The sequence below is a fragment of the Brachyistius frenatus genome, unplaced genomic scaffold (assembly GCF_029030835.1).
Source record: "Brachyistius frenatus isolate BFR_SWC_R1_liver_20210118 unplaced genomic scaffold, ASM2903083v1 Contig_36, whole genome shotgun sequence".
NCBI lineage: Eukaryota > Metazoa > Chordata > Actinopteri > Embiotocidae > Brachyistius > Brachyistius frenatus.
In genome coordinates this window covers 1,309,373-1,323,250 of record NW_027210635.1, presented here as the reverse complement: position 1 = coordinate 1,323,250, position 13,878 = coordinate 1,309,373, and the positions used below count along the sequence as shown (strand labels likewise).

At 41.8% G+C, this 13,878-nt stretch overlaps 1 protein-coding gene across 2 annotated transcripts in view; it reads right to left on the bottom strand.

Moving 5' to 3' along the window:
* The window catches only part of ntn1b (netrin 1b), a 42,647-nt gene extending 32,607 nt beyond the window's left edge, over positions 1 to 10,040 (bottom strand). The window contains exons 1-2 of one of the 2 annotated variants that reach the window (XM_069701242.1): positions 9,790 to 10,040; positions 8,582 to 9,626 (exon numbers count right to left, since the gene is read on the bottom strand). In XM_069701242.1, coding sequence (XP_069557343.1) covers positions 8,582 to 9,596 — 1,015 coding nt within the window. In that variant the 5' untranslated portion in view covers positions 9,597 to 9,626; positions 9,790 to 10,040. The remainder of the gene's footprint in view (positions 1 to 8,581; positions 9,627 to 9,789) is intronic. The other variant, XM_069701243.1, reaches the window with a different exon arrangement.
* Positions 10,041 to 13,878: the final 3,838 nt, after the last annotated feature.

Below are 13,878 nucleotides of genomic sequence, written 5' to 3'. Positions count from 1 at the left end.
CTTCTGTTGAGTGTGAACGCCATGTGCACTGTGATGTGCATGGAGAAGCTATAACCTTTGTGAACAAGTGTTCCAAGTTTCGTCGCTTGATCCACATCAGCACCCGAGTTACAAACAATTTTGTAACCAGTTGTGCGGAGGAATCTACGATTTCACCACGGACATTACCAGACAGTGCACGTCAAATGTTGTGTTTGAGAGCCTTGAAATGCTGGACGTGTTTTGAGTGACATTCGCTTTGTTTCAAGAGGGGCAGAACATCACTGTACCAGACCAGAGAAGGCGCATCAGGTCAGGAGCACAACTGGGCGGGTTTTCTTTGACATTTGTGGCGTTGTGAACCGTGACTTTGAGTTTTAATGTGATGTTCTGATGTATGAAAACATTCAGTGAAAACAACCTGAACTGTGGTGCCAAAGCACTTTGGTTCTCCAACATTACAATGCACCTGCTCACAGCACTTTAACAAGGTGCAAGTTTTGCACTCTCAACCACACAATCGTCGCTCCCCACCATTCCTACTCACCGGATTTTGCTACCTGCTGCTTCGTCCTGTTCCCAAACAAATTTGGTGTGCGCTCTCTGTTCAAGTGTCAGACATCTCACATCTCACAAAACTTTGTAACCCCGGTGCTAATTTTGCAAGCGGTGTAACTTGGAATACTTATTCACAAAGGTTATACTTCCCCCCCTGCTCCGTGCACATCACAGTACTGCGCTCTGTTCATGCGCAACAAGAGCAGTCTCCTAACTTTCTGATTTCCCCTTCTATTTCCCAATATTTCCTGTCAGTCTCACAGTGACTCTTGGAATAAAGTCATAAAGACCTTTTCTAACAAAGTTTTAACAGTGGGGGAATTGCAATGAATTGCTTTAATGTTTAATCTGGAGTTTGTGCATGTGGATATAATTAAGACAGGACCAACAGAATGTAAACTTAGTATGAAGTTTCTTTGATTAAAAACAATAAAATTGAATTGCAAAAATCCAAAACAAAACCAGCTATTGTAGCTCAAATATGTTATATTTCAAGAAGAGGTCCAGACGAAGTTACAGTTGATCTGAAATGTGCTATTAACAAAAATCTGAAAATCACTCTTTGCTTTTATTGCAGCACTTTTGAGGAAATCTCAAAACCAAGTTGTGCCAAAAGACAAACTTCAACATCTAATTATGAGGTAAAGATTACAACTGTTAAACTGAGAACACTATTTGTTTAGACCTTTACTCTGTATTTTCAACCAACGACTGTTCTGTGTCATTCTCATCATGCCTTAATGCTACTGTGTGGGAACATCTTTCCCACAGGACCTCAGCCACCACAACGTGTCACAAGGAATGTGTGACTAAAGCCAGCTGAGCGTTACCACCTCTCAGTCAAATGTAAAATACAATGGTCTGTATGTTTCACATAAGCCCACTGTACTGCAGATGTTCCATACTGGTCAACATTTATGTCCAACAGCCCATGTGTGAAGGATACGAACATTAAATCAAAGTGAACACACTCTTCTAAAAACATTGAGTAACCTCCCCAAAACCACCATCCACAACTTAGCAGAACAAGATTTTTCAGTGTGCTCTTAAAAGCCTAAGTGAAACCTTTCTGGCTCCAACCATCATGTCTGTCTTGAATTATGAGCTCAACAAAACAAAATCCTCAAAACATGCAGCCTTCACCCAGAGGACACTGGATCGTAGCAGAACGTGGATTTTTTTAAATCCCCCAAATACATCTCTTTGTTTTATGGTCTGGTTGTAAACAGAGAAACCTCCTACCAAAGTCGCAGAGGCTTATGTTGCAAGAAAGACTTGAGGCGACAGCGCGAGGGTCAATTTCAGAAGTATTGTTCCCCGTTTGTAATCATGATGGAGTTTAAGGATGTTTTCTTGGAATTTCTACAGATCCTGTGATCAGTGTTAGCGTGTTAACCGCAAAGAGCGTCACCAAACACTGAGAAACGCAGAAATGTAGGTTTACGACTCGTTCTCAAATACTGCTGTTTTCTCAAAGCCCACAGGCGTCACAGAGATTAGCACGAGGTGCCTTCAGTCTAGGCATCAAAACCTCGTGGTTGGGTTACAGATCATAGTTTAGGATAAAAGTGACACAATAACAGTTTGGTTCAGATTAGGCACCAAAATACATTGTTTTACGTTACAAAAATATTGTGGTGGGGTTTAGGAAAAGATCACGGTTTGGGTTAATATCAGTTCGTTACTACCAAAGAAACGTTACGCATAGACGTTATTAAATACGTTACACAAGATTACTTTACTTAAAATAAATCCTCATTGATTTTTTTTTGCTTTTTCACGGACTCGAACACCGGCCTCCGGGTACCCGACCTCCTCCCTACACAGACTCTGTCACATAAACTCAATCACCTGACTTCCTTCTTCGAATGCGGTGGTTACCTCATCGATGCCAAAAGGCCAACTTCAGTGTATCTCTGTGACACCAGCAGCTTTGAAAGATATTGGCATTGACCGCCTTTCAAATGACAACGATCTGAGGTCCGACTGCGCAGAGCTTTTGGACTGAAAGGGTAATGTCAGGATATCAGTGCTTAATTGGATGACCTGTTCAGATGCAAGAAGCAAGACTCTGAATCCCGTCATGTCTAGTTGTCAAGAAAATTCTATATCACACTTAATGAGATATGATATGTAAACAAACCATTGTTAAATATTGTGGAAAATGGTTTGAATTTTGATCATTTTGAATTAAGGTCTTCGTTGTCAACACACGAGTAAATAGAATCTGATCATGTAAGACAAGAATTTACTAAAACAATGAAATATAAACATCACTAAACTATCCATCCATCCATTATCTATACCCACTTTACCCTGGTCACGGGGGGCTGGAGCCTATTCCAGCTCACATTGGGCGAAGGCAGGGTACACTGGACAGGTCACTAGTCCACCACAGGGCCAACACAGAGAGACAGACGGAAACAAAGACCATTCACGCTCTCATTCACACCTAAGGGCAATTTGTAGAATCACCAATTAACCTGAGACTCATGTATTTTGGATGGTGGGAGGAAGCCGGAGTACCCGGAGAGAACTCACGCAGGCACAGGGAGAAGCTGATTTGTAGTTTACTGGCTAAATCATGCAGATTATGGCCTTTAAAAGTGTATGAAACTGAAAAAACTCCCCTCATGAGTGACGATGGATCCTGTCACAAAGTTGACTGTTGCTGGTTTGAATCCGTTCATCTCCAGAGGAAGCTGTCATGTGCTGATACAGTTAGATACTCTTTTCATGGTCGTAAGAGGAGCCCAAACAAGTCTGCTTCATCTTTGATTCGGTTGATTGAAACTGATTGATTTATTATGAATATTGCAGGGTCACTCGTCACAATAATGACTTTCTCTCCTCTGCCATTGGTCAAACATTTTAAAGTTTCCTCCTCTGTGCCTCGGAGCTGCACTCGAGCGCCGACACGTTCTAGATGACTTGGACTCGTCAGTCCATCTAACTGACAGTCGACTCCTGATGGGACTCTGTCAAGGCTGTCTGACTTTCCATGTTGCCTTCATGCCAAAACTTTTCCTGAATGTTTCCTAACCTGCAGCACACCTGTTTCCCATTAACCATGCTTTTTTTTTTCTACACATACTTGTGTTTATTCTTATTTTCTTGTTATTAATTCAACTACTATTCCCTTTTATCTTCATGAAATGCAGTTTGTGGTGTTGTCTTCGGGTCAAGGTCTTTGCACAGCACATCTGTTGTGAAGCCGAAAGGAAAATCATTGTAATCATTAATGGGGCTCTAAACAAACAAGTCACAACAAAAGCAAAAGGGCTCACTATAACATTTATTTATTTTCATTTTTCTCAGACATCTTTTTCAGATATTTACTACTGGATTTTGTTATGATGATATTAATATTATCATCACCAACAAAGGAGAAATTTCTCAATGCCTTGCTTGTGGGTACTTCACTTGGACTGAGGTTCCCTTGTTTAACAAAATCTCTAATCATTTGCAAACACAGCCTGTTTTCATTACTGCATAATGCAGTATGTTAAGGTAATGTATTCAAACATGAAACCCATCAAAACAGAAGTCAGCAAAACAAAATCAACCCCAGAAACACTTGTGTCCTCTGGCTATTGTTGCCTAAATTCATATTAAAGAAAATTAAAACCCACAAATGGGTCTCAGGTTACAAACTAAACAGGAATGGCTGACTGTGTCCTCCTGGCATTGGCACACAGTGGTGGGCCAGAGAATGACAGGGAGAGAGAACATGAGAGACACTAAAGGAGAAGAACAGCAGGAGAGTGAAGGAACCAAAATGCAGCAGTTTCTATAACAAGAAAATCTATGACATCAGGCTTTACAGAAATTCTTCTCTCCCGTCACATGGGCCGCTGCTGAAATGAGATCCAGATGGTGGCGCAGGTCTGGCCTGGCCTAACCTGGCAACCCCGGGGGAGGCGGGTGGCACCGTCACCGTCAGCAGAAACAGTGTCAGTGGTCCCATTCAGCCACGCGGACAAAGACTGGCCCGTACTCTAAATCATAGCGCCTTAGTTGTCAACTAAACAGTAAAACTTGTCTCAGATGTGGAGTGGTTGTGTAAAAACGTCCGTGGTGAACATGGCGTCCTGGTATTGTCAGAGTCTGGTTTCCTCCTGCCTCTGCGAGTGTGTAAGGTGTTTTTTAAAGGTAGTCACGTCTGCACTGATTCAATGTGTGTAAATCGGTGATTTCTAAGCAGCTGGTAGATCTATTTGACATCATCACTGACAGTTTGTTTAGATGACAAACGTAACAATATTCACTTTTATTCGGGTAATAGTTCGAAATAATATCCTTTTTAAAGATGTATTTTCCTTTATTGAGGGGGTTAAAGATAAACTGTGGATGTATTAAAACAGGGCAAGTGACAGGCATGCAGTAAAGGTTCAACCGGCTGGGAATTGAACCAGAGACTCACTGTTGCAATACATTTTCAAAAGGACTGGTGCTGTTCATTTGACGTGTTTTGGCACGACTGGTCTACATTTCAATGACTGCTAAGCAGCTGTATTATTGACACACACTTCTACCATATTTACCGTTAAGCCTAATGGTTCTTTAAAGAGATACAAGCCTGAATTTAGATTCTCTATTATAGAGAGTATTACGTGCTGCACAGACTGTGAGCAGAGCCAGCAGGTAATTCATACAATCACGTCTTAATCCAGCTGTCTTGTAGGTGACAAACATGTTAGCTCATAAAGATATGTTTCATAAAAAACAAAATGCTACTTTCTTCTATAACAGAGGTGCGCAGACCTGTATCCTACACTACAGCATGGCTTCATGGAATTTAAGACTCTCTTTTTAAAGTTTATTTTACATGAAATACACCTACAGCCACATAAAAGCCTGCCATCCGTACGAGCAGACATGTGGAGGTGCAGCAAAGTGTACTCTGAAAGCACTTGAAAAGTGTGAGGAAATGGGACCGATTGGACCTCCAGATGACTTATAGCCATTATAAAACAGAACATCTCATGGCAGGCTGACAGCAAAAACAAAGCTGAAATTGAACAAGTGCAAAATTACACGTATGAGTGACCGAGGCTACCATTTTCATCTTGCCTCAAAACCCACTTGGCAAGCACAAGTTTCCCACAGTTCCCTTCACAGCCCATCAGTCAGGCCGGAGAGGAGCGGGGGCCTGACTGTCAGGGGTCAGCGCTACGCTGAACATGGAGAGAATATGAAGCAGCTGCCTGGTACGGCAGAGCCTGACGTGTCACCATATGTTTCCAAAGCTTATTCACTTCTTTATAGAAATGATCAGAGGTCGTGGTCAAACATTCTCATGCATTAATAAATAAAACAAGTGGAGAGCTTTTTGTTTACTTTTTTTTTTTTTTTTTTTTTGCAGAGGTGTAGAAAGAAACTTTGGATCGTGGGACACACAATGGTGCGTGACGACACTTTTGCACTTTAAAAAAATATGTATTAAGACTCATCTTTAAAGCTTGTTTATAATAATAATAAAAAATAATAGATAAAAAAGAAATTAGAAATACTTACAATGCCAAAAATACTATTTCTTCTTTTACTGCTATTCAAATATAAAATTATATTTATTTTCATAAATCCATACATAATAATAAAAAAAACCTGCTATTTGTAAGTCTAAAAAGCTAGCAGCGCTGTTTATGTACGTTTTGCGTCTGTTTTTGGCCATTTTGTATCTCTCTGTAGGCAGTTTGTGACTCTTTGTGGTTGTTTTGCATTTTTTGTAGTCATTTTGACTCTACAGTTTATTTACAGTCCAATTGCAATCTCTTTGTAGCTATTTTGTGTCTCCTTGTTGCCATTTTGCATTTCCTTTTAGTCAGTTTACATCTTGCATCACTTTTTCCATCTATTTTTGGAGTCATCATGCATCTCTTTGTATGTCTTTGTGAATGTTAATTTACTTCATACAGGAGTTCAGGTCCAGATGCCACTGGGTCTGTGCCTGGTTGGTCGTTCTGTATTGCATCCATGCTAAAAAGCTAACTAACCACACCTTCTGACTCTGGGGGGAAGGGTACCAAAGGTTGGACAATCACATTCCACAGGGGGAACCGTGTCGCTCTTGTTTTATGGATAAATTTGTCGATCATGCACCTCTGGCTGATTGGAATGTGAGGGCTGCCAACATAAATGCCTCATGACAAAATGATGGCGTCCCTACATGCAAAGTCCTGAGAAAAGGACTCGGTCTCACTTCCTTGATGCCTGCCGCCAATAAGTGAAAGCAACTCTCCCATAACCGCACCTCTCTTTCTCACTCTTCCCTCAATATCCTGATGTCCAACAGCAGGGAGGAGGAATCCAGGCACATCGTTAGCACCGACCTCTCTGCTTCCCCACTGCCAGACCATATGGACCCAGCGCTGAATGGAAACAACCCCTCCCCTGGGTCTTCTTTCACGCTAAGGTGTCAGGCCACCCTTATTATTTCCTCTTTGTTAAGACATGCTCAGTCTGGCTTTTCTGCGGTTTTATCTGATGACACCACTCACACAAAAAGTGAGATGGTGAAAGGGGGGTGGGGGCCTCCCAGTGACAGCGAGATGGATGCCACAAGTGACAAGCTTTTGTTTTAGTAAAATACACTCACATGCTGGCTTTGCAGAGGCAAAAGGCGGAGGCCAAGGGGAACAACTTGTTCACTTGTTCCGTTTGGTTGAGCAAACCATGGCAGTGTAGGGACTTGTTACTTTTCCAGGTTTAGTTCGCTCAGGGGGGGCTCGAGCTGTTGATGTAAGCCCTCCTGCTCTGTTGAAAATAAGCATCACAGCAAATACACTCGCGCTGTGCGGCTACAATAAAAAAAAAAAAAACTGAGATCTGGCTTCAAATTACCTCTGGCTTTGTCCTCCTCTCTGAATAGTTTACTGCCTCTAAAGTGGCAGTTTATACTCTACGTGCCAAAAATGTCAATAAAACCGCCCTAATCGCCCATCCAATCTGTAATAGCACCTGCTTGTGGAAACACAACACGCCCCTGCAGTCTATCTCTGCAGCTGCAATGTTTCCTTCCCATTAAACCTTCTACTACAGTCGGAAACACGGGTCAAAACGCAATTACGCATTTGGGCAGGCACACTTTGTTGAAATGACTTCCGGCCTTTTCTTTTCTATGCAAGAATTGTTGATAAAAATCAAGGGATAACAAAGTGCACGCAGTGTTTTTACTGAACGGAATTGATTGCGTCTGAAACATAGGAAACAACACTTCTAACAAAAATTCTTTTAATTTTATTTTTGCACACCGGAAACGTGCAGCCCCGTCTCCTGAAAGTTATTTTTTATTTATGAGCTATAAGTCAGCTGATCTGTTTGTTTCTTCGAATTTCATAATATTTTTCTTACAAGTTAAATTAGTAAATTCTACAATTTATTGGAACTATTATATTTAGACCTAAATTACACTGACTCTATTTACATATCTGCAAAATACATATCACTTGTTTCTGTGCTTGTATCAGCAATAGTTTATTTTGTTTTGGACAAATAAAGAGCATAAAATACATTAACAAGAAGATAATTTAATTTTCAAGTACGTAATTCAATTAAAGGTCGTATTTCGTTTGATTAAACTGTCTCTTCAGCTCAGTGTTATTGTTATGGTGCACGTCCTTAGATTCAGCTTGCTCAGGACACATGAGGCCTTCGTTGCCCTTTGCCTCTGTTAGAATTTATTGAGCCATATTAGAATTGATTAAATCCTCATTTAAAATCAGAGAACCATTTATTAATCTCGGCCTGTGCGAGTACACATTTAACTTGGATTAGACATTGTAACATGTTTTATAATTGAAATGAATTCGTAAAGACAGCAGTTTTTGTGTTAAATTCCCAGTGTGAGAGGGAAAAAAGTAAAATTCACGTCAACGAATAAACGACAGATTGGTGCTTCGTTTTTGCGCGTAATGGTAGAAATCAGTGATGACAAATTGACTTATTTGTTCTACCACCCGTGACACGAATCAGTTGTAAGTGGGGTAAGTTTTAAACACTGAAATATTTCCACAGTGAAGCACAAAAAGAGGTGATGCCTTACCGACACACTCGTTGGCTTCTCTGGCCGTGGCGCGCTGCCAGGGTCGGTCATAGTGGAAAGGTTTGCACCTGTCGCATTCCGGTCCCGCCGTGTTGTGTTTGCACTCACAGACCAGGTTCCCCTCTCTGTCCTTGACGCACTTCGACGCGTGCCCGTTGCACTTGCACCGTCCTCCGACCTGCAAGTCCGACACGGCGTAAAAGTAGGAGTCGCGGGCCAGCTCCGAGTCGTCCTCGTTCTCGTCTCCGAAAGTGTGAAGCCGGCTGAAGATCACCTTGATGTCCGTGGCCGTCACCCAGTCCTGCAGCACCGGGGAGTTGTCGAAGTCGTGCGCCGACGGTCTGCCGTCCAGGGTGCTGAAGGCGATGAGGCCACCTGTCAGAGGGTGCATGTCCGTGTGGGAGTCCGTGCAGATGGCCTCTTGCTCGTTCTGCTTGGTAATTGTCGCCTTATTCTGCCGGTTGTACATTTTCTTGCACTGAGTAGAATAAAACTGAAACGGCACCCAGGATTTGCCATAGTCCATGGACTTGAAGATCGCCATGGACTCGGGTCTGGGTGAGCAAAACTGCAGGCTCACATAGGTGACCTCAAACTTTTTCCCCAGCGACAAGGTGAGCGTGACGTTCTGCGGGTACTGCACGTAGTTTTCAGACTGCCAGCAGGTGAGGTTGTGCGGGTTGTTGAGGTCTGTCAAATACGCAGGTGGATGGGACTTCTTGGGATCCCCGGCGTCGCACGTGTGACAGTCCCTCGCCCTCTCCTCTCCCTTCTCGGTCACCACGCAGTACCGGGTGGCCGGGTTGCCGCAGGTGCTTGACACACGCACGTCTTTCCCGAAAGCGGAGTTGACGAAGTCGGGGATGCATCTCCGGGGGTTCCCGTTCTCATCATAGCACGGGTCCGGAGGGGACGACTGAGCAGCAAACATGCTCAGCCCGTATCCTCCAAAGACATCCTTGGTTAGCGCAGAAACTGTCACCAAGGTGACCCAAATCTCCAAAATCCTTTGCATTGTAATCCGCGCACCGCAGGGACTCTGGCGCTGAAATGTGAGGGAGACAAAAGTTAATGGCACCAGCAATTAAAAGAAAACTACAACGGCTATTAAAAAATGATGATGCTCAGATAGACACGAGGAAAACTGGAGACAAAAGGACGCGAAACGAAGCATTGGAAGACACTAAATGTGTATGAAATATTCTTACGAGGCAAAGAAAACTCCACCCAGACCTCCAAATATACTGCTCAGTCTCAAAGTGTCGCAGAACTCCAAAGAATTTGGAGAAACAGCCTATCCCGTCTGCGCAGGGGGAAAAAACTCCTGCTGAAGTTCAACTTTTCCCCCTCTTTGAAAAATTACGAAATAAAAACATGAGATGGCAAATGCCCAGTTGGCTCTGAGTCTCCTTCTGCCTCTGCCCGTCCACTCAGTCACACCTCTGCCCACCTCTATCTCTTTCTGTCCCATTCCCTCTCTGTTATAATAGAAGAAAAGGGGTCCGCTCATTCAGAGGAGTAGGAGCTTGGCGAGTGTCTCTTCGCTGAGGGAGAGGGAGCAGCGACATCTTTTGGTGTCTTATTGGAACTGCATGTGGGGAGGGGGGAACAGGACTTTGGTCCAAATGATGCGGAGAAATGTGCTGGAATTCAATTAGTGATTTGAAGATACAGTACGAGACTAAAACATTTATGTGTAGCTGAAAACAACAGGATACATTTTAAATCCTTTAACTGTTGTTTAACTGCTGGTGTTCAAGTCTCTTCTTTATCATCATCTCCTGATGTGTTTAGGTTAGGTTAGGTTAGGTAGTTACTTTATTAATTCCCGAGGGGAAATTTTTTTCGCTACAGCAGCATACAGAAGCAACAAGATAATAATAGAACAATAGAAAGCAATAAAATAGCAGTAAAATTATAAAATATAAATATAAAATATAAAATGCACAGTATATACAGTGTATACAGTACAGTATATATCTATAAATATTATATACAAACATCCAAAAAACACAGTCAACAGTATTATTTTGCCAGAGGTGAGTTATTGTACAGTCTTATTGCGGTCGGCAGGAATGATCTCCTGTATCTGTTTAAAGGACAGCGTCTGCTCTCTTGTTGCCTAAGTAAGCTGCAAAGGATTGGAGACTTCTTTACCTTCAATTATACAGTGGGTACGGAAAGTATTCAGACCCCTTTACATTTTTCACTCTTTGTTTCATTGCAACCATTTGCTAAAATCAAAAAAGTTCATTTTATTTCTCATGAAATGTACACTCAGCACCCCATCTTGACAGAAAAAAATCAGAAATGTAGAAATTTGTGCAAATTTATTAAAAAAGAAAAACTGAAATATCACATGGTTATAAGTATTCAGACCCTTTGCTGTGACACTCATATTTAACTCACATGCTGTCCATTTCTTCTGATCCTCCTTGAGATGGTTCTACTCCTTCATTGGAGTCCAGCTGTGTTTAATTAAACTGATTGGACTTGATTAGGAAAGGCACACACCTGTCTATATAAGACCTTACAGCTCACAGTGCATGTCAGAGCAAATGAGAATCATGAGGTCGAAGGAACTGTCCAAGGAGCTCAGAGACAGAATTGTGGCAAGGCACAGATCTGGCCAAGGTTACAAAATAATTTCTGCAGCACTCAAGGTTCCTAAGAGCACAGTGGCCTCCATAATCCTTAAATGGAAGAAGTTTGGGACGACCAGAACTCTTCCTAGACCTGGCCGTCCAGCCAAACTGAGCAATCGTGGGAGAAGAGCCTTGGTGAGAGAGGTAAAGAAGAACCCAAAGATCACTGTGGCTGAGCTCCAGAGATGCAGTAGGGAGATGGGAGAAAGTTCCACAAAGTCAACTATCACTGCAGCCCTCCACCAGTCGGGGCTTTATGGCAGAGTGGCCCGACGGAAGCCTCTCCTCAGTGCAAGACATATGAAAGCCCGCATAGAGTTTGCCAAAAAACACATGAAGGACTCCCAGACTATGAGAAATAAGATTCTCTGGTCTGATAAGACCAAGATTGAACTTTTTGGCGTTAATTCTAAGCGGTATGTGTGGAGAAAACCAGGCACTGCTCATCACCTGCCCAATACAATCCCAACAGTGAAACATGGTGGTGGCAGCATCATGCTATGGGGGTGTTTTTCAGCTGCGGGGACAGGACGACTGGTTGCAATTGAAGGAAAGATGAATGCGGCCAAGTACAGAGATATCCTGGAAGAAAACCTCTTCCAGAGTGCTCTGGACCTCAGACTGGGCCGAAGGTTCACCTTCCAACAAGACAATGACCCGAAGCACACAGCTAAAATAACAAAGGAGTGGCTTCAGAACAACTCTGTGACCATTCTTGACTGGCCCAGCCAGAGCCCTGACCTAAACCCAATTGAGCATCTCTGGAGAGACCTGAAAATGGCTGTCCACCAACGTTCACCATCCAACCTGACGGAACTGGAGAGGATCTACAAGGAAGAATGGCAGAGGATCCCCAAATCCAGGTGTGAAAAGCTTGTTGCATCATTTCCAAGAAGACTCATGGCTGTACGAGCTCAAAAGGGTGCTTCTACTCAATACTGAGCAAAGGGTCTGAATACTTATGACCATGTGATATTTCAGTTTTTCTTTTTTAATAAATTTGCACAAATTTCTACATTTCTGATTTTTTTCTGTCAAGATGGGGTGCTGAGTGTACATTAATGAGAAATAAAATGAACTTTTTTGATTTTAGCAAATGGCTGCAATGAAACGAAGAGTGAAAAATTTAAAGGGGTCTGAATACTTTCCGTACCCACTGTATGTAACTGTTTCCATGTTGCAGCAGATGATGCAACTTTCTTTGCAGTAAGTGGAAGTGAATTTGTTGCGCAAACATTTGTTGTACAGTAAACCATTTCCTGGCAGGCAAACTGTTCGTGTGTACATTCAAAAGTCTTACATTATCTAAATGTTCCATCTGAAAATAAGATATCTAATCAAATTAAGACTTATTATTTATTATTTTCCAAATACCCAAATTAAATATTTAAGTAGTATGTGCAATAACCTTTATAACCTTTAACACTTTTTAAAACATAAAACTGGTCTCAAATCTTCATGCAAACATTTCTTCTTCAAAATGTTTAACAGTTAAAAAGTATTTTCAGGCTACTACATGTCTTTGTGAAGGTAAATAGTGGAAGAGTTCGGTCACGGTCTGGCTCAAAAGCCATGACAAAACTGAGGAGACGCAGGTTGAAGGCCAAACAAAAGTACTTTATTCAAACTCAAACAAAGTTAAACCCAAAAGAACAAAGGACATTTTACATTACATTTACATTTACATTACTAATAGAGACAGATCTACCTGAGGAAATACGATGTAACATAATGCAGTGCAACCTAATGTAACGAGTGAAACACATCCTACAAAGCCTTCTCCTCTGACTACTCTGAATATTTTTTTTTGAAAAATAAAACCAAGTTGCATCTTTTACAACAGAATGATTTAAGCTCAGTGGCTCGCAATTGACTGTATCTGCCATTTTATGAGAAAATAGACCAGTCTTTATATTCACTGAAGACTGAAAGGGATCTTTGAGATGAGATTGTTTAGCATACTGTTGCCAAAGTTCAAGAACACACGCTCTTCTACACACATATGTGCAGCACTTAGAGTACACTTACATCATTGGAGGAATTGATGGCTTAAATCATGATGTGGATGCTATCTGAAGCTCATCTGAATGTTAAACATTATTTCATTGCTGGCTTCCATTGATTTCAAGCCTGTAAAGGATTAAGAAACCCTTATAATACCAACATTGATCAACATAAACCATTAGTCTACACTATTAAGGCTTGTTGTTCTAAACCACTTGTCTCTAATGATGTCTGTCATTTAAAGACTCCTCCTACAACAGCAGCAGCAGCTCAGTGTCATACGTAAATCCCTTCACCATTAGGATTCATTCAGTTCCTGTTTTCAACACATACTCTCGTCATTGAGCATTCGGAGGGTCTATTTTTGAAAAGCACCAACACAGGAAGATGTGGTCTCTGTATTGTTTCCCTTCACTAGTGTGCCTCATCTGTGGTTGATGCGGGATGATCTAGGACGCTGATTATTGCATTTAGAGGTAAGAGTCTCTGTCTGCTCATTAATTCTGCATTTTTAATCGTGTAAAAATATTTACAGTGCAACATGTATCATATGTCCTCTGTGTGCCTCAGGTTGTCATAGTGCCATTTTGTATGTCACTGTTTCGTATATTTTAGTAGGAACAAGCTTCTGCCACACAACTTACATCA